Source organism: Caenorhabditis elegans, chromosome I (assembly GCF_000002985.6).
Source record: "Caenorhabditis elegans chromosome I".
In the NCBI taxonomy this organism is placed as follows: Eukaryota; Metazoa; Nematoda; class Chromadorea; order Rhabditida; family Rhabditidae; genus Caenorhabditis; species Caenorhabditis elegans.
Window position 1 is genome coordinate 7,906,184 of NC_003279.8, and position 20,200 is coordinate 7,926,383.

At 34.0% G+C, this 20,200-nt stretch overlaps 3 protein-coding genes across 4 annotated transcripts; all 3 read right to left on the reverse strand.

Moving 5' to 3' along the window:
• Positions 1 to 642: 642 nt before the first annotated feature.
• F55D12.5 lies at positions 643 to 8,090 on the reverse strand (the record flags this gene model as incomplete). 2 transcript variants are annotated; one of them, NM_001383413.3, is made up of 7 exons in its annotated part: positions 643 to 1,186; positions 1,524 to 1,814; positions 2,488 to 3,109; positions 3,907 to 4,166; positions 5,206 to 5,322; positions 5,907 to 5,982; positions 7,669 to 8,090. In NM_001383413.3, the coding sequence occupies 7 exons, from the start codon at positions 7,752 to 7,754 to the stop codon at positions 980 to 982; spliced, it is 1,659 nt and encodes a 552-aa protein (NP_001369951.1). The 2 variants fall into 2 exon arrangements, with proteins under 2 accessions (NP_001369951.1, NP_001250629.1); NM_001263700.3 differs by lacking the exons at positions 5,206 to 5,322; positions 5,907 to 5,982; positions 7,669 to 8,090 and having other exon boundaries at positions 980 to 1,186; positions 3,907 to 3,950.
• Positions 7,754 to 12,158, reverse strand: F20G4.2 (Non-specific serine/threonine protein kinase; the record flags this gene model as incomplete). Its single annotated transcript, NM_001392623.1, has 5 exons — positions 11,778 to 12,158; positions 10,990 to 11,732; positions 10,467 to 10,569; positions 10,058 to 10,178; positions 7,754 to 8,084 (listed from the first exon to the last, which is right to left on the reverse strand). Exons 1-5 carry the CDS (start codon positions 12,154 to 12,156, stop codon positions 7,754 to 7,756), a joined length of 1,677 nt encoding a protein of 558 aa, NP_001379142.1. The 5' UTR covers positions 12,157 to 12,158.
• A 105-nt stretch (positions 12,159 to 12,263) lies between these two features.
• On the reverse strand, positions 12,264 to 20,155 carry smgl-1 (Neuroblastoma-amplified sequence). The gene is made up of 12 exons (NM_001383416.2): positions 20,078 to 20,155; positions 19,911 to 20,027; positions 19,492 to 19,866; positions 18,691 to 19,105; positions 18,236 to 18,643; positions 17,727 to 18,110; positions 16,576 to 17,474; positions 16,423 to 16,527; positions 16,014 to 16,379; positions 15,062 to 15,879; positions 14,126 to 14,781; positions 12,264 to 12,691 (listed from the first exon to the last, which is right to left on the reverse strand). The coding sequence occupies exons 1-12, from the start codon at positions 20,152 to 20,154 to the stop codon at positions 12,464 to 12,466; spliced, it is 4,848 nt and encodes a 1,615-aa protein (NP_001369949.1). The 5' UTR covers position 20,155; the 3' UTR covers positions 12,264 to 12,463.
• Positions 20,156 to 20,200: the final 45 nt, after the last annotated feature.

The window sequence follows — 20,200 nt, forward strand, 5'->3', positions numbered from 1 at the left end:
GAATTTAGGAGAAAAATCAAACTTTTGCTAAAGATAGAACCGCCTTTTTTCAAAAATATTTTTCGAAAATTAGATATTTCTTCTAGAATTTTTCTTCGCGTATTCTTTTCATTCGGAGTATTTTAGGCAAATTTTCAAAGAAGGGATATTTGCTGTAAGATATTTTACAAAATTAATCTTTTAGCAAAAAAGAGACATATTTCAGTAGGACCTCAAGGAATTGCCATAAGAACAACTTTGTTTCAAGAATTTTCCAGAGGTTACCAGGTAATTGAGAATAATGACTTTGATGTTTGAACTTCTGAAACTTGCTGCCTTTTTTATCTGCAATATATTTTTACAAGATGCAATTTTTGTAATAATTGTTCCGGTTTGCTTATTGAGCCTGAACCGCTAAAATATAATTTATATCGTACCGAGAAGAACCCGTGAGTTCTTCTCTTTCTCAAAATATGTTTTCCAAGGCAGGGTTGAGCTCTTTGTGCATTGTGTCGACTACCGTACCCACCAACTCAATTAACGGTTTTCACAGCCTTCTGGCTTCAAGTGGGCGCCCTTTCTTGGCGCCACCACTTGACGTGTGGGGAACCGTGCTAATGATTTTACCCACTGAGACGGGTCCTAATATGATTCACCGCTACTGAACAAAATCGTTTTATGCATTATGAAAAATTGGAGGAGGCTATGTGATGGGTGAGAGGGGAAGAATGAGAACAAAACCCGCTAACGTGAGCAGAAGAGAAGATTTTTTGGAGAAAGAAAGAAGACGTGGTAAGGAGATAAAGCAATTTGAAAAGAGAACTCATCATTCGGTAAAATGAACCTGGTTGGAGAGCGATGGTGTGAACTGGGGACTAGAAAATCACAAAAAAATTAGGAAAAAGAAGTGAAAGAAAGTAACAAACAAATTATTATTAAAAATCTAAAAAACGAATTAAACTTAGGAATTTTGCGAGTGGGGGAAGATTGTGTGACCGGTTTACAACAAGAACAAGATGATAATTGCGATAAAAGAATGAAGAATAATCGAGGGTGGAGCCGCGGACGGCTCGATGAGCTTCTTATATTCATCCATTTTCTCTGCGGGGGTCCGGACAGATGGTTTCGGTAAATGTCGAGATGGAGGAGGTTTTGGTGTATACATTACCACATCTTCAACTTCTTCCGATTGTTCGATCTTTGGCATCTGGGAGTTTGAAAAAACATTGAATTTTTTAATAAAAACATTATTACGTAGCCGTCTGAAGAGGAGCATTTTCGCTGTATCTGACAGAAACGCAGTCAATGAAAATGTCTCAGATTTGTTTCAATTTTGAAAAAAAAAAGTTTCAAAATTCAAAACAAAAAATAATTTCAGGTTTCATTCAAAAAGTATACTTTTTAATAATTTAATTTGTGGCAACAAAATTGAAAATTTACAAAAAGCTCTTTTGAAGATTAATTTTGCAAAAATGGTTTTGTTAAAAATAAAAATACAGATTTACACAAATTCTTAGATCTTTCAAATAAGTAAAAATGCTCACCTCAACCATTTGCCTGTTCTCCTGCTGATACTCTTCACTCTGATCTTCTTCTTTTACCACTGGAAGGGTATATATCATTTCCGTAGTTGTAGAAGTTGTCGTTTTCGACGCCTTTTTAAAGTTTGCTGGAGGATATATTATTGGCTCCGTAGTTGTGGTTGTTGGAGCTTCAGTTGTGGTGGTAGTGGTAGTGGTGGTGGTTGTAGTTGTAGTTGAGGAAGATGTCGATTTTGTTGCTTTGACAAAGTTCTTCGGTGGATAAACAATCGCACTCAGGTTGTTGATCGAAATCTGTAATTTTTTGAAATTTAGTTTTATTTGTTCTTTATGATTTTTACTTTACTCAGAAAAAAATCTTTGAAAAGGCATAGAAAAACAAAACTGAATCAGGATTACTTGAAATCTTCAGTATTTTTCTAATAAACATTGGTTACTTTCAAATAATATAAAACAGTCTAAAATGATCGAAGAAAACAATGAAAAAAAAAATTTTTCTCGGAAATTTCACTTCAGTCAAAAATTTCTCAAACGGGTGAATAATGTTCGAATTCGAAATCTTTCTTTGAGTCAAGACAGTCTTTCGATTTTTTATTGTTTTTATTTTGGGAACTTTTTGTCAGGTTTTCATGTAATTCACATCAATTGACGCATAATAATACCGTTTTTGTTAACAATAAAGTGTTTCAAAATTTCTGAAATTTTAGCTTTTAGAGTTAGAGACATCTCATAAAAGAAAACCCGAAAAGAAACTGCAAAAAAAAATTAAAATCTAAAATTGGTTCAGTAATCATTTTTCGTAGTCATTTAATTTTTTTTGTTGCTAAATTGGAAAATAATTTCGTTTTTTTTTAAATAAAAATAGAAATAACTTCAAAAAAATTGTATTCAACTATCTGATCATTCTGTACTGTTTTCTAAAATTACAAAAAATCCACAAAACAGAAAAAAGTTATCTAAAACTTACCTGTGTCGGATTCAAATCAAATGGTCTTCGATATGGCTTCCAATTTTTATAATACGACTCATAATTCTTCTTTTCTTTTTTTACTTCTTGAATTGGATATTTTATAGTTTTCATTGTTGTTGTTGTTGGGGCGGCTGTAGTTGTTGTAGTTGTAGTATATGGTGTAGTTCTTTGTGTAGTAGTAGTTGTTATAGTAGTTGTTGATGGAACTGTAGTCGTTGTAGTTGTTGTCGTCTTTGGTGCTGGAACTGTTTCTGCTGGAAGTGGCCATGATCTACTTTCCTCTCCGAATCTTCGTTTCGCCTCGTGCTGTGATTCGAGATGTCTTCGCTCTTCAAGCCTTTTCCTTTCTAATTCTGAACGTCTTCTTAATTCTGTTTCTCTTTCCAATTCGATCTGACGTCGACGTTCTTCATATAATCTCATTCTTTCTTCATAACTTAACGTGGTAGTTGTGGTTGGAGGACGGGTTGCTGTTGTAGTTGTTGTGCTGGTAGTTGAAGTAGTAGTAGTTGGAGATTGTGGAACAATCGGAGGTTTTCCAGGCATTGGTGGTGGTGGAGGTGGTTTCCATTCGGCATCCGCGTTCAATGGATTCATGCGTCGCCATGGTGGAAGAGCTCTGCAAAAAATTATAATTCAAATTTTCCACCTCTAAAATTTAACGATTTTGTCTTAAAATATTCATTTTGAAAAACAGATGGAAAGATCCGAAAAAAAACCATTTTTATTTTAAAAATTTCACTCTTATCTGCAAAACTTTTCAATCAGCTGCGCTTTTAGGTTATTTTCTGATTTTTCAAAATTTTCTAATAAGCAAATTAGTTTTACAAAAAAAATTGAACCGATAAGATATTTACCATAATTTTTTCAACAGTTTTGATACAACTCAGTTATAGTTTTTGCAAAATATATATTTTTTAATAGAATTTTTGAAAAATCACAAAGAATTGTGTATCCGACGCTGTAATTCTAACAAAATAATTTTTACCTAGACTAGGAATTTTGCGATTATTGTTCCAAAAATGTGGAAGGCCACGACAATTTCGCCACGACAATTTTTGTAAACACACAAAAAAAGTGTGCGTCTTAAAAGAGTACTGTAAATTCAAACTCTCGTTGCCGCAGAATTTTTTAAAGCGATTTTTCAAGGTTTTTCTGACGGTTTTTAATTTTTAATTTTTGTGCTTTTGTGCAAATACGGTTTATCTGAAAAATCGATAAAAATTGCACAGGTTCAAGAGTGTCAAGTTATAGTACTCAAATAGCAATTATAGCAAATTATAGCCTTTTAAGGCACATCATCTCGCAAACATTTGTCGTGTCGAGATCGGGACCGTATTTTTCTCAAAAATTTAAAAATCTCAAAAATCTGCGTCTGGGTAATAACGGAAACTTTTTTTTCAAAAAAAAACGTACGCTTCTTCTGGACTCATTGTCTTTGTCTCTACAGGTTTTCGCATATCAACTGCTCCGATAGTTTCTTCTATTTTCTCCTGTCTATTCGGTACAATTGGATATTCATCACTATCATCCAAACTATTTTCATTAAATTCTGCATTTGTTTCCACTGTAAAATCCTCTTCATCATCATAAGCTTCATCAGAAACTCTTTTATCTCGAATACTATCAACAAGATCCACGTTGCAATAGTCACTTCCCGTGCACCAACATTTCGTCTATAATAATAATAATAAATCAAAGTGTCGTCAGCTGGCTGGTTGTAAATGTACATAAAAGGTGCAAAAGGGGATACCAACATTTGATACCATACCGAAATATGTGCAAATATTATGTATATTGGTGAAGGTGGAGGTGACAATTCACCAAGCACCTGCTAATTGGTGTTGTTAAAGGCGTAGCACACGCAATATACAAAAAGGCGTGGCGGAGAGGAATAGCAATTTTAATTGTTATTTTACATCGTTTGTAACACAGTAAAGAGATCGGAAGTTTTAATTTCAAAACGTTTATGCAAAAATTGTGAACAATTTGGGTCCGAAGGAAAGTTTTAAAATGGTTATTTCAAAAATTCGTCAGAAAACCTCCGCTGCTAAACATAATTTTTTTCAGAAGTTTCTTCACTAGATTCTTGATTTATTGGCATTTATGCAAAAATGTTTGTTTTTTATTTAAGTTAAACACATCCAAAATATAAGAAATTTTAAAAAAAAGCAGCCAATAAAATTGTATCATTTAAGATGATCTTCATTAAAAATTGGCATGAACAATATAAATTTTTGAATTTCCAATTTTTTGAAAATAAAATTTAATTTACTCTTTTATTCTGCCAAAATAAGTCATTGGAAAAATTTCAGATTTTTTCTATTTCTTTACTTTGAACATTTTTTTCATTGGAATAGTTTCGAAAGCTGGTATTTGCAGAATTTTGATAATTTTTAAAATTTGTGGTTTTGGCGAAAATTTAAAAAAAAGGAACATTATATTTTTTGTAGATTTTATAACTCTCCAGCATTCTGTATTTTTGTAATTTCTAATTTTTCCAACGTTTTAGATATATTTTCCAGATTGCATTCAGAATTGAAAAAAAGTTTTTTTATTTAAAGCTTTTTTAACTTAAAATTTTACTTTAATAATCTAAAGAAGACCTTATTTTTGAAGTGTGGTCTCCTTTTCGAGAAAAATGTTCCTTTTCCTTCTAAAAATTATATTTTATTCCTTTTTACAATTATTGTTTCCTATCTAAAAAAAACGAACCACATTCCGTTTAGCATCATATTCACAATATCCGTCTTCTGCTGGTTCATTTACTCGAACACATGCCAAAACTTGTCGTGATGAAGAGTGAACTTTTACGACGGCACATGCGGCAAGCTGAAAATTATTGAAACTTTTTTATTTTCTCGAAAAATTTTATCAAATAACTTTCTTTCTCTTCATCTATTTGCAGTGTTCTTTTTTCTTTTAAAACCCAAAGACCAAATGAAAAAAGCCGAAAAGTGCACACACACACACACACACCAGCTGCTGCTTGTTCTTCTTCATCTTCGCGCACTCTTGAAAGACAAAAAGTTCGATAAAAAGACAGTCTACTCGAATAGTGAGAGAAGAAGGATGACCTAACTAAAACCACCCATGAGATCATAAAAAGAGTTATTGACACCTGGATGTGGTGGTACTGCCATCACGAGACACTTGGTACACATCTGCACAGTTCATTGGAATTTGATTTAAAGGGTTCAAAAATCGCATTTTATCTTGATTAGCTTTTTAAATGACCTCGAAAGTGCAGCTTTGGATTTTCAAATTATACAAAAATTTAGTTTGGAAACACTTGTCTATTCGCGTTCCCATGACAAAGTGATTGAGCTTCTGATCGCAGGGATAAATGAGGTAAATAGTGTCTTAAGGAGTTTCACACACTGTAGTGATCACGAAAACAATATCCTCGGACTCACATGAGTTGCATTATTTCGTGCTTCACACCACGATCCATGACATTGAATTCCACCAGCGTCTGTTGAGCATTGACATCTGAAATGAGAATAAATTAAAGTTCTCTTATTTATCGATTTTCGATATTTGGATTTTTTTTTGAGATCAATTTTAATTTTTCAATAATTCCCTGTCATCGTCTTACAAAAGAATTCAACCCCGCAAGCAGTAGCAGATGTTTAAAACTTTTCTCCCGATCAATGGGGCATGTGTTAACGAGTGAACTAAACTGATGCGATACACCGGATGGATGGTGGTACCAGACAATCATTTTGATGTTCTCTATTCTATATGTCTAATTCTCTTATTCTTTCAAACTATCTATTCCCTATTTGTTTTTAGAGTTCACTTCTCCCAGTGTGGAAGATGCTCTCTCATACAGGCGGGAGCACAATGAGAGAAACACCGGAACGCATGAAAAGCTTAGCCGAAATGTCAAACAGGGCGACTCAAGAGAAAGAGTGCAGTGATTGGAAGAGACTGCAGAATGACCATCCCCGCGCCAGCTTGGATTTCATTCTGACCTCCTGGGAGGAGATGCTCCCAATTATAATAATGACAGCGTGATGAGCACAGGGTATGCGTATTGAAAAAGCGCGGAAAGGTACACAAACATTAAAAATGACTCAGAAGCTTCTTTATTTCGGTTAGTCGATTTTGAATTGACTCACTATGTGAGGTATATGATACTAGATTCTTCACACGTGATACTTCAAAAGCTAGTCTTCGTACGTAAGCATCTATGTTTTTGTCAAAAAAAAATTGTGAACGACCTTCAACTTGTTAGAGAAAACGTAAAAGCTTCCAGATCGGGGCGTTGTCGTTGGACTCTCTTCGATTGTAAAAGTGTCCGTTTAGAACTGTGTTCCGTCTAAGATGAGATGACTTATCTCGTACTGTTCTCAGTTTATGATTTATTACAATGTTCCGCGTAGCGCAGCGATTATCTAGAAATGGCCACTGCCCGAAACTGACTAGAAATTAAAAAAAAAATATTTTTTGAAAAGCTCTTGAAACCTCGAATCATAATCATTTTGTGATTCCAAAAAACGTTACATGGTCTCGAAACGACCGTTGCTTTTATTCAAAAGAATGTGCGCCTTTAAGCAGCACTGTAGGTCTCAATTCGTTGTTGCGGAGTTTCCTTTTATTTTTCATAGTTTTTCTTCCGTTTTTCTCAAAAATTTTCGAAACACTAAATCGAGACCTAGAATCCTATTTTTAGGACAAAAAAAACAAGATTCCGCATGTAAAATATTATTTGGAATTTAATTTTTTGGTTTCTAGCTGCATAAAGTGTTGTGTTGGGTACCGCCCGTGAAATAAAAAAAATTGCAAGAAGAATTGATAAGGAATTGAACCGAACGGCAAAGCGGGGAAAGATGATAGAGTATGTTGCTAACAGTTTTTGACATAAGCGGCAAAATCTTTTGTTTAGTTAGCCATGATAAGGAGGAGCACGTAAACTTTTTTGAATTTAAGGGAGGAAAGGAAGAGTACAAAAGAAGTTTCAAAAGTTTACTTTTCTGTTGAAAGAAAAGAAAAGAGATAGAAATTTGAAGGAAAAGAGCATCGGAAGTAGGACACTGAACCAGTTTAGAAGACCAAGAATTAGTATTCAAAACTTATTTTGAATTTTGTCTAGACTTTCGCTTGGGATTGGATTTTAAACATTTTCATAATAATTTTAAATTAAAAAAAATAAATTTTGAGAAAAAAACATACCTTATAGATGTAGAAGTTTTCCTAGAGGCAGAATATATGAGATGTGGTAGAAACGCGACGACAATCAAAAATGGAAGGACGCGCATTAGAAGGCGCCTTCACTGACCAATGGTGGGTTGATCACAACTTCAATTGGTTGTTTCTGATTGTCTCGAATGGTTATTGTCGGCTTTAATCCAGATACGGCTCCAATTGAGTAAATCACAGAAATAGGTGTCGAAATTGGCGAGAGACGATGAAGGGCCGGGATGGTTGCTGCTGCTGTTGCCGCGGAAAGAGGGAAATTGAGGGCGGAGTCACAAACAAATGGGGCGGGTGGTGGAGGAGGCGAACACGATGCAAGACGACGGATTGTGGAGCTGCGACTGATGATCACTGATGATGAGCTGGTTCCCAGAATTGACATGCCAAAGACGCTGAAAAATTATTTTTTTAAATTAAAACATTTTGATGAGAATAAAATTCAAGTTCAGATGAATATTTTAAAATTTTTAAAACTATTATTGAAGTCATCTGGCATAAAACTTTGATACTTTATAGCGTGGGAGTGGAATGGGAAAAGCTAGAAATCAAGACATCGCTGAGTCACTGCTGAAGAATGATATTTCACGACGCTTTTGTTTCATTTTTGTTTATTTTTCGAGTTGATAGCGTTATAGACAAAAACCTTTTTAATTCTCTTATTTTTTATTTCTCTGTGAGTTTCGAGGGAGGCATATTCATGAAAAAAGTATTTACTGTCAAACCTGGATTTATTTTTCTCGTTTTCTAAATAATTCAACATAAAAAACAAAAAATTTACATAAAAACATTTCTAGCAAGTAAAAATAACAATTTTAAAGCCTTAAATAAAAGAATGTAGAGAACAATCAATAAAATGGAGACAATTTTTTCTACAGTAACCTTAAAGGCGCACACACAATTTTGTAATAAATTAACGCGCGCGGCGAGACCATTCTGCAAAAAAATACGCCTCCCTTGAAACTCCTACAGAAGAAATATTGATTTTCTTCGAGATTAGATTTTCCAAAGTAGTTTAACCGCCAAAAATTGTTTGCCGAAGTTCATTTTTTCAAAAATTATTGGATTTCATGTCACATCTGCACTGCTCACATTTCATCCCCCGTTCAGTACACATAATTTCATTTGTTTCGTCGCGGGGCACCGCCTCGAAACACATTTTGCATGTTGCCGATGAGCTAGGCGGGAAGCTCAACCAAAAAATTCTCTTAGCGGCATGAATCAACATAATAAACGAAAACAAGAGAGATGGAGCATTCATTCAGTTTTTTACGAATCCCCACCATTCAATGGCATATAGTCAAAACATTTAAATTAGCCAAAAAAGGTCCCTTGGTTGGCGGCTCGAAAGTGTATTACGCTTTCATTCACTATTACTATTTGTATATTTGGCAAGAGAAAGACTTCTTTCTCGCGCACGTGCAGAAGAAACCATGAAATCCGATACCAGTCATCCTACCAAGGCATTTCATGGGATCCGCCCGTTCTCGAGGAGAATTTGGTACGTCTTGTGATTTCAAGGTTTTGGTAGACAAAAGTACAAGGGAGAGAAGGCACATTTCTAAGTACTCGAAACTGCAAAAGTAATATAAAAAATTTGAAGCGATAAGAATTTCGAACTCGAAAATATTATTGGGATTGCAGAGAAAAACCTCTTTTAAAATCTATTGAAAACTTGCTCTGCCCCCGAACCATGGGTCTCGTTAGGTATTTGGCGGCAAAACCGTAAATTCAAACGTTTCTAAATAGTCTCGCCGATTTTCGAACATTTTTATTTTTGAGAGTTTCTGAGATAATAAAGATTAAAGTTTACAAATAATCTGAAAGTCATCACAAGAAAGTGTGAAAAGTGACATGAAAGTGTGTTTCTTAGCGTCAAAGTATCCCGCAGTGACATCAAATCAATCTCTTTTTTTGTCGCAAGAGTCATTTGCATATCACTTTCTTTTCGATATATATTACATTAATTCGATTGGTGGGCGATGGGCGGAAACAAAAAGGCACACACGGGTCAGTTTTTCCATCATAAAAACAGGAGATACTGAGGAAAAGAGAATCAAAAAGAAAAACGAAGCGTTAAGTCAATAAAAACAGTCGGCAGGTGAAGGAAGGGGTTGTGCATTCTTTTTTTTTTTCGACCTTTTCGTTTTTAATAAAGTAGAAAACAAGAAAATTCGTTTCTTTTTAACAAAGGAATTTTAAAAAGAGGAATAAACACTCAAACATTTGAAAATTCTGGTTTTAAAATTAAAATCCAAAATTTCAAGGTCTACTGTGAACATCTCATGCTCCCTTTTCAAGTAGGGGTCTCGTAACGATTTTTTTTAAATTAAACAAAATTCCAGAACTTTGTTTCGTTTTCACATACCTTTGTAAAGTAGTGCAATCCAACTGGACCAATTTATTCTTTGGCACAGTGCCAAACACTACGTCACTCATCAACAGACGTCTCTCACTTGCTTTGCTGGACATTAACGAGGCGAAACGAGCTAAATTAAACTTTTAGTATTTAAATTTAGTTGTCCAAAGTCTTCTATGTTTTTTTCTTTTCAAAACTTTGTATTTTTTGACTCTTTCCTCGTCTCTTTTCTTGACTGCTTGAGACAGTTTTTGTGTACCAACAATAGACAAACAACAATAATGCATGGAATATGAGTCACACTAACCACCAAAACCACCAAAAAAAGAAGAACGGACAAAGAATAAACCAAAAATGATATTGATGGATGATATTTAGAAATTGAAATATTGGAAAATGTTTTTAAAGGGATTTTTACCTGATAATCCAGTTAGTTCATCTCTATCGTAAATGTCCTCTTCTTGACTTTCTTGAAAAGATGAATTAGACATCATTGCACCTGATTCCGCATCCTTGTATTTCTGAACAAAAATTAAATATTTAAATGTTAGAAAAATGCATGATATGATCTTACAGCAAATATATTTAAAAATTATAAATATTCGAATTACAAACAGAGTGTTTTTTTAATCATTCAAGCACGAGGAGTTTTACGCAGATATTTACGCAGTTTATGTACTCCTCGTGGAGAAGTGTGCATATATTTTTGCAGCTATGCAAAGCCGATGAATAAAAATTAGTGATTGAAAAATTGTCGTGTCGAGACCAGGTACCGTACTTTCAGCGGTAATGTCGCAACATTTAACAGCTAAAAACTACAATCATATACAAAAACACAAGAATGCACAATTCTCCTCGAGTAGTAAAGCTGCGTAAATCGACACTTGGCCAAATTAGACTCTCTCACGCTCATTTTTTCATTTTTCCAAGTATGTACAAACCTGAGTTTCATCATCTGGTCCAGCACAATTAGTTGATTCTATAAACACAGATGGACCACAAGTCTCAATATCAATTGCATATTCTCGAAATACACTGTTTTGTAGATGCAATCCACAGCTTTCTTCTATGAAATGCTCCGTTTTTTGATAATCATTATTATAATCCCAAGTTGGTTCATCAGGTTCCGCGAATCTCAGTTTCTTTTCTGGAGACTTCTTTAAGCAATTTACATTCAACTTTTCCACTTCTTCAAACTCTTCAAATCTAAATTGTGAACCAATTTTTTCAGGCGATACCTCAATTTTGAATGGAGAAGCTTCCAAATTGCAATTGGCTACTTCAAATGCTTCAGATTCTTCGTAGATGCTCATCGGATCCTCTACATCATCAAATAAATCCGGAGAGTTCTTTCCGTTACAGTAATCGAAACATATAGGAGGTTGAGTATCTTCAAATGCGGTAAACTGAGCTTCATAGCCAGTGATAAAATCGAGTGAGAACTTTGTTTTTTGTGGTGAGTCGATGGTTTTTATTGGGGAAAATGTGTCAAAAATGTTTGAAACTTCTGAAGTATCAGATTTTTGCTCACTATCCGAAGAATCGGATTTATCCTCTTTTCGCCGTTTCACAGCCTGCACAACGTCTGCAGATCTTCGTCGTTTTGGAGTCAATGCTGCGAAATATTGTTCAGGACTTTGACGGATTTGAAGAATAGGTGGAGAAAACTTTGTCGGATGGCGCGCTGAAATTAAAGTTTAAAGTGGAAAACTAACTATCTTGATCTAACCTATTTTAAGAGGTATTACAGGTGTAATAATTCGGATTTTTGCCATGCTAGAAGTGGGAGTTTTGATTTCCGATGTAGATACAACATTCAAAATATCTACATCGTCACCATCATCAATTTGAATTTCATCGTCGGAATATTTATCCCGATGATCAAGTTTCTTAACATTTTCAGAATCAATTTCTTGTTTTAAAATAGATTTAATTGAAGAATTAGATGATTTCCTTGGTACTACAACAGCTAACTTCAATTTCTTTTTCTTTTTTGTCGAATTCCTTTCATTTTTCTGAACTATTTCCTCTTGATTCGGTTGATATGTGGATGAACACAACCATTCATCACTTTCTTTTCGTTTTAGTTTTGGACCGCCCTTCTTCATTCCTAAAACATTTCTGAAAATATTTATAGCCTGTTGGGATATATTGGAAAATATGAAGCTGTTTTCTAGATTTTAACTAAATGTTTCAGATTCTCTATAATTTAAAAAAAATTAATTTTATTTGTAGAAAAGCAGAAAGCATGGAAAAGCATCTAAAACACAATGCAATAAATATTTAGCTATATGTATACCAGCAGATTCAATTAATTATAATTGATAAACAAAAAAACTCGACCAGATCAAACCCATAAATTACTAAAAAAACAAAATTTTCTATTCAGAATAGTCATAGAATCACATAATTTGATTAATTCTTTCTTCTTTTCATCATTCCACTATTATCTTCCGTATTAGAAAAGTATGAAGAGAGTCCGGTGCTAGAGCCATTAGACGGAGTAGCTGGTTCTGGGGTTACTGTAGCTCGATGCATTTTTTCAGATCGCATTTTAATGGCATCAAGGAGAAGCGGTGGGACTTTTGGTGTGTTTTCGAGAAGAATCACTGCTTGATCCAGGTAGGCGATTTCATCGTCTCTCTGAAAACGAAATTATCAGTTTGAAAGATAAACAAAAAATAGTTGAAATTTTATATTTATTTTAAGAATTGCTGAAATTCGAGCTGCAAAAATTGTACCTATTTATTGTGCAAATATGTTCCAGATTTATAAAAAAAAAAAATTGTTCTCAAAATGAGAAAAAATTTATCGTTTTTACCATGGTTTTTTTTAGGATAAAACTATTATCGTATTCGAAAAAAATAATTTTCAGTTTTTCAATTAAAACAATGAATTAGAATTATTAGGGAAATACTGTTTTACTACTTGATCTTTTACTACGTATCTCTTTTACTACGACATTTCTTTTACTACGGAATCTCTTTTACTACGAATTCCGCATTTAGATCTTTTACTACAATTGGCTCTTTTACTACGTGTTCTCTTTTACTACGATTTGATCACATAGATCTTTTACTACGGAAAATACTTTTTTACTACCTCATCTTTTACTACGTGGATGTTTTACTACGTTTTACTCTTTTGCTACGGACGTATTTTTACTACGTGGAGGGATATTGTTGGGTTACTGTAGTGGTATTGTATAAGTAATAGTTTTCAGATTATGTATTATAGTTTTTTTTTAATTTCTAGAAATTTATTCACTATGAAAAACAATAAATTGCTTATTCTATACAAGATTTGATAAATCCAGAAAAAAACATTTTTAAAGTTTTTGATCAAAAGTTTTTGCAAATTTAAAGTTTTTGATCAAAATTTCAGTTGAAGTCAAAATTTCAAACATCTGGCATATAACTGACCGAACCCGCAAGTTGTTTATTACATTTTAAAAACTTATAAATCAACCGGTAGGGAACTAATTTGTTGGTAACGCGAAAAAAGTTAATTACTCCCACAGTATCACTACAGTAATCCAACAGGATCCCTCCAATAACTCCATCTCAGTATCCAAAAAATAAACAACTGAAATTTACTAGAACTACTTGTGCACAAACTACAATTGTGACCTATATATTTTTTAAAAATATTCATAGATTTGTTTATATCTAGACTATCCTATAAAAATTAAATTTTAATTCGTAGTAAAAGATACGAAACAAAATATAATCCCTGCCATTGTAGTAAAATTTTTTCATAGTGAATCAATTTCTAGAAATTAAAAAAAAACTATAATATTATCTGAAAACTGTTACTTATACAATACCACTACAGTAACCCAACAGTATCCCTCCACGTAGTGAAAATACGTCCGTAGCAAAAGAGTAAAACGTAGTAAAACATCCACGTAGTAAAAGATGAGGTAGTAAAAAAGTATTTTCCGAAGTAAAAGAAATGTCGTAGTAAAAGAGATACGTAGTAAAAGATCAAGTAGTAAAACAGTATTTGCTGAATTATTATATTATTATAACTAATTTTTTTTTTGGAAATTTAGAAAAATTGTAAAGAAAAACCAACCGATTTCTTATTAGCCACCAATTCGAGAAAATCTTCAATATTGCTTCTCATCAACAAAAACAATGTAAATGGATTGGATGGAGGTCTTGTATCATCTCCTTCCAATAAAAATTCTGCGGACATTTCACACGCTTTAACTCCAATCTTTGGAAATTGTAAAACAGACGATATGATTGCTCGAAGATTTCCATCGGGAATCTTGTTCAGAGTCGAGGAAAGATATTTAGCATCAGTCCACAGCCGGATTGCTTCCACATTTTTCATTTTTGAAATAATCTTTTTGATAGTGTCACCAAGTTTCTTCTCGGGTTCCGCGTCAGCAAACAATGAGATGTAGGACAGAAATTGTTCATTTGTTTCCAGGGAAGGAAGTACCATGGAACGAAGTCGAGAATGGAATTCGTCGAGTTTAGTTCGCAATTTGGATAGATGTTTTCGACTTTTCATAATTTGTTTGACATCAATTATTGGTACATTATATGATGGATCTAGCAGATATTCAAGAGATGCCATATGTAATTTCCATTCGTCGATTTCGTATTTTTCAGCTAATTCTAGAGCATCAGCAAAAATCTGCTCGTTTTCAGTTCCAGCAAGTCCTATGATCGTCTCAGTTCGATATTCCGCATCTCCGATGAACCGTCTTCTATCACAGCCTGAAATAAATTGAATTTTTAAAAGAACTTTACTCTAAATTTCTTGTAAATGTTTCCAGGTGTCATTGTTCTGGGCATTTTTGGAATTTCATAGAAAAATTAATTAAATTTTTAGGGGCGAAAAAATAATAAAGCCACGCCTTCTGTACTTCAAACTTTTTTTGTATACAAAATATATTTTGTAAGTTTACTATGCTAAATGTAGGCACTCGAAAATCCGATAACGGATTTTTTTCATGTTTTGGTCTCAACCCTGATAACATATATTTTTATTTCTTACCGTAATCCTCAATTCGATCAATGGCAGTGATTGAAGCATCTCCTTTGTTCGCTTCATTGATAATAGCGGACGCAGGAGCAGTGACAAGATCAGAAAGTGGAACTCGGTCCTGGAAAAATCGTAGACCACGCTCATATCGCCTAAGTTTATCATTTTTCGTCCAACTGAGCTCTCCCGTTTCCACATTTTCAGCTGGTTCGAACAGAGAGAAGCATAGGGCGACTGTAGACGACTCATGTGCATACAGCCGTTTCATAACATCAAATCCTTCTCGTTTCCCATAATTCGTTTCCCATAAATTTCGTTTCCCATAAAAAGTTATTTTTTGTTTCACGTCACCACTAATCTCCTTTCTTGCGTTATAGAGCCTCATTGGTGTGTACATTGGATCTCCAACCACAGCTTCAGACACTGGAATATCATCTAATCGAATTTCTCGACATCGTCGTGATTCACTCAATCGTTTTTCACTTGATGCAATTGCATCAACAGTATCCAATAGATTTTCCTCACTCGAATTCAGAACAGCACATGAATAGACATCCTCCATATCAGTTGGAACATGGGATGAGTTCATAATTTGCATACAAAGCTTGTGGACAACTGGAACTCCTTTTGCTTTCATAACTTCTCCAATGTACTTGCTCAGATAGACGGCATCATTTGCATTGAGTGCAGCAAGAGCACAATATGAAAGAGCAGTGGCTATTGGTGTGTCAATGTTGAGTTGTTTTGCGAAGCTTAGAATCTTCTTTCCTTGTTTGTAGTTTGATCCCAGTCCGACAACATCTCGTAGAAGAGAGTCATGCTCGCAAAATCTGAAAATTCATTCTCTGTTGTAAGTCTTTTTGGGCTGTTCTTTTTCTATTTTTTCTGGCATTTCTGAGTTTAAGACTATTTTAATTATTTTGAAGGAAAATCTTCATTCCTCATTAAAACTTCCGAATCTTACTTGATTGCAATAGGCATCATGGTGCATCCGAGTTCAAGAGCTGCATCAATTGCATCCAACCAATCCAGCTTTTCTTTCGACTTTTTCGGCGATATCGGCCTTGCAGCGACTGCGAAGAATCTCGATCTACCAAGAAGAGGATCACCTCTCTGAGTAGCTTCATTCATCAACTCGTCACTTTTCGAAAGAAGAACATCTGCGCTTTTAGCAATACTCAGCTTTCTAGGATTACTATTGTCTTCTTTCGGATTCAGTGTTAGCACAAGTTCCATGAGTTCGGGATGACTTCCAATTCGCTCTTCCTCTAGGATCTCTCCTGCAAATATTTCCAGAGCCTCCTCTGTGGTCACCAAATCTTCATAAATTCTAAAAATAATTAAATTAGAGTGTTAAAACCTTAGAAATGTACCCATTGGCCATATCATAAATATCATCTCGTAGTGACATCCAGTCATCAAAATTAGAACAATTTCCAGATCGGGATAGTTTGATAAGGACTCTTCTTGCACCATCACTGAAAATTAGAAGTGAGTATAGTTTTCAAATAAATAAAAGGTCTTACGGTTCTTTCATGCTTTCGAAAATCGACTTGAAAGTCATTTTGACACCCCTGGACATCAATGATCCTAACGAAGAAGTGACGTTCACATATTTATCAACTGGAAGATCACCAAGAGATTTCATAAGATCAGCGCCAGTTGATGTCATGTTAAGAAGAACTTCTAGAATTACATGATCATCCACTACACTCGGAAGTTCATTCCTAAATGCCACTAATACTTTCGTCGTTCGTTCATTTGTAGCTTTCATCAATGTTGTCACTGCATCACGTAATCGATCTTCTATACTTTCTTCACTATCACTGGATGTCATTTTTATTTTCCATTCGATCAATGAAACAATGTCTTTTGCATTTTTGATAAGCTCCGAATCTAGAAGTCTCGAAAACCGATCCGTAAATGACTTCATCGTGGAATCTTGAAACGAAGTTATGCTTTCGCTGACAGACGAACAAATTCGAATATATTGTGCGTATGGTTGCCACGTCGCGAGATCATGAATGAGATCTTCATATCCTCTTTCATATGCTATTTGAAGTAAATTAACACAAATATCAGTCATTCCACATTCAAAATCAATCTTCGGTAGAGTTTCTCTTACCCATGAAGTGAAATCAAATGTTTCTTCATTCGGAATATTTCCAACATTTATACTTCTAATTAAAGATTCAGCATCAGGATGTTCCATTAAAATTTTATCCAATCGTTCATAAATTCCATCATTTTGTTCTTCAAGTTCCCATTGTTCCTCTGTTTCTCCGTCTTCTCGTTTTGGCATCAGAATCTCATATTTTGTAGGTGAAGTACATGTTGGAATTGCTGAGAGAATACGTTTCTGATGATGCTTCATAACTGCCATGTTTGATTCAATTATTCGTGTCAACGAATCAATGTCTCCGTTCTGAAAAATTAATTATTTCCTTTTTATTTAAATTATATTATTTAGCAAATTATCACTGAAAATATTTTCAAAACTTTTAGATTTTTACAGCCAAAAATGTCAATTACGCAAGTTTGCACTATCATAATTTCAGAAATTGGCCAGAAAATCTGATTTGACCTATTTTGGCTATAAGAAAATTATATATATATATTTTCATATTTTACCCGATTAATTTATATTTAAATTCTCACTCTTTCTGTATAAACGTACATGTGCAAATGTCAATGCCGCATCCAAACAACTTCCATTTCTAGCCATCATATAAATATCAACGTCTCCTTTGATTCTACAAACTTCCAACATTCTCCAGTGATGAAGTAACCGGATTTGCCATGTCACACTAGACTCTCCCAGTGATAAACCGAGATCAATAAGTGCCTTGTGAACTTCAAAGTCATCTGAATCTGCACTTGCACACTGTTCAGCAGCCCATTCAGAATCTCCGATTCGTTTTAGAATATCTTCAACATCTTCAACTGTCACTTTGTTTTTGGAGCATTTATCAATCCATTCCGATTTAAGAACAACATATATATCAATTGTATCGTAGGTTTCTGCTAGCTCTCTTGCTCTCGTGTAATCATGTTCCTTCAGCTGAAATAACACAACTTGGAATTTAAAAAAATCTTGAAATTTGTATTATATATATTTTTTTTTAAACAGCGCTTTTTGCGTTTTCAATTAAATTTCAATTACTTTACGTTTTTTTTCATACTTACTGTTCTATCGAACAATTCTTGCAAAGTCCTAGTTGGAGAGTGTATCAACGAAAATTCGAATTTCGCTATATGAGTCTCAAAATGAAGTTGCTCAGCGGGCTCACCCATCGCCATTCCAACGAGCTTTTTCAGCGAGTTCCAAACTGTGTAGAACCACAATTGACCAGCAAGTTGAACACGTTTATGAGCTGCTTTACGAAGAAAAGAGTTGTCACCGTCAGCAGTGAGCAAGAATATTTCACGTTGTGCAGGTGATACCATAACTGTTTGTTCACTATAAAAGTCCTTGAGTTCTGGTTCCTCGTCAATTTCTTTTTTTGATCTCATTTTCACTGAATACATTTTCTCTTCCAAATCTTCCAATGAACATCTGAGGAGATATCCATTATCGTAGATTACTGCAATTTCCTGTAAAATAAATCAATAATTATTTGAAAATGGTACCAGAAACTTACATCACTATCAACAAAACATGCGTCCACAGGACGAGGTCCACTAATGAAATTAAAAGAGAATTTAACGTGAAGAGATGGAATTTCGAATAGATACAATGATCCAGAAGTAGATACAGATACAAGTAATTGAGAATCAAATGACAAGGACATTCTCGGAAGATATGACATGAATGATGTAGAGAATGGAAGACGTGAAAAGAATCCACCATCAGGAGTTGATATTCTGATTGGTTCAACAAATGGATCCATATCCATCATTCGAAATGAGCATAAACCAGCTGGTGGAACTAATGATGTTGATTCTTTGTGATGAGATGCAACTAGCAGAAGATTATATTGTGGTAATACTGTAAATGATCCTGTTTGTCCAATATCCAGTTGAACAGTCCACATTTTCACGTATTTTGATAGTCTTCTGAAAGAAAATTATTGAAATTTTTGTTTGAAAAGAAAATATCAATAGTCAATTTTTGTAAATTTTCGAATATATAATTTTTTCAAAAGTTGAATGTACTCAAGTAGCGGGAATTTTTCTTGCTCTAAAGGACTTGAAATGGTCCGAAAATAGCGAATTTCCTTCGCGCTTTTCGTATCCAAGAGAGCGCAATAAATTAAATTAAATCCAATTCATAACGATACTTATTTAATAAACTACTCAAACATTTTTAATTCTACGTCCAGTAGATAGAATTGAAAATATGCCTACATCCACAGAAAACACAAGTAAAACGACTAAACAATGCAGGTGCTGTATGAAAAAAAATTAATAAAATTACTGATTTGATATATAGAAATAATTACCCAATTTTGAAAGCTGAAAACACTCCAGAATATTGCAATACGTAGAGAATTTCGATGAATTTATCATTCGAAGAACTTGAATAATTTTCAAATGTTTGCATTCCACAAATAGCCGAATTTACATCGAATATTCCCTCATGCAGTTCTAGAGGAATATCATAGAGATATGCACCCATACTATCAAATACATCAATATGCGGTGTACTTCTGGATGATAATATCAGAGTACTTGATGAGGAAAATTGAAGTATACAGTATTCTGGAGATGTTTCTTCAAGAACTTGAACACTTGATTCATGAGTCAGAATTTCTCCGCTTATTTGATAAATATCCAGTTGACGGGCATAGCTCATTACCGCTACTCGATCACATTTTCTGAAAAAAAGGATTTATATCCGTTTTTCTATCCCAATCCATACGGCGAAACAGCTAATTTACAGAAAGGCAGAGATTCCACATAATTCGCAATTTGCACTGGAATTAAAACATTTGGACTACGCATTTCCACATTGGTTAACCATTTGAGAAGATTATATCTGGAAAACGTTCAGAAAATTATAAAATTTCGCCATAAATCACAAAATACCGTTCTTTCAATAATATTTTTGAATTTTCATCATCGTGCTTCTCCTTTTCATGATTTGTTCCTCTCATATGCGCCATTCTGTAAAAATTTGTTATTTTAAAGAGTTTATGAGGATTAATATCA

Excerpts from the sequence above, each read along its gene's own strand:
- smgl-1 (NM_001383416.2), bottom strand. The coding sequence starts at position 20,154 with ATGGCGCATATGAGAGGAACAAATCATGAAAAGGAGAAGCACGATGAT. Across the intron at positions 18,644-18,690 it reads CATGTTTTGTTGATAGTGAT|GAAATTGCAGTAATCTACGA; the intron begins GTAAGTTTCTGG and ends TTTATTTTACAG. Across the intron at positions 16,528-16,575 it reads TTCGAAAGCATGAAAGAACC|TGATGGTGCAAGAAGAGTCC; the intron begins GTAAGACCTTTT and ends TCTAATTTTCAG.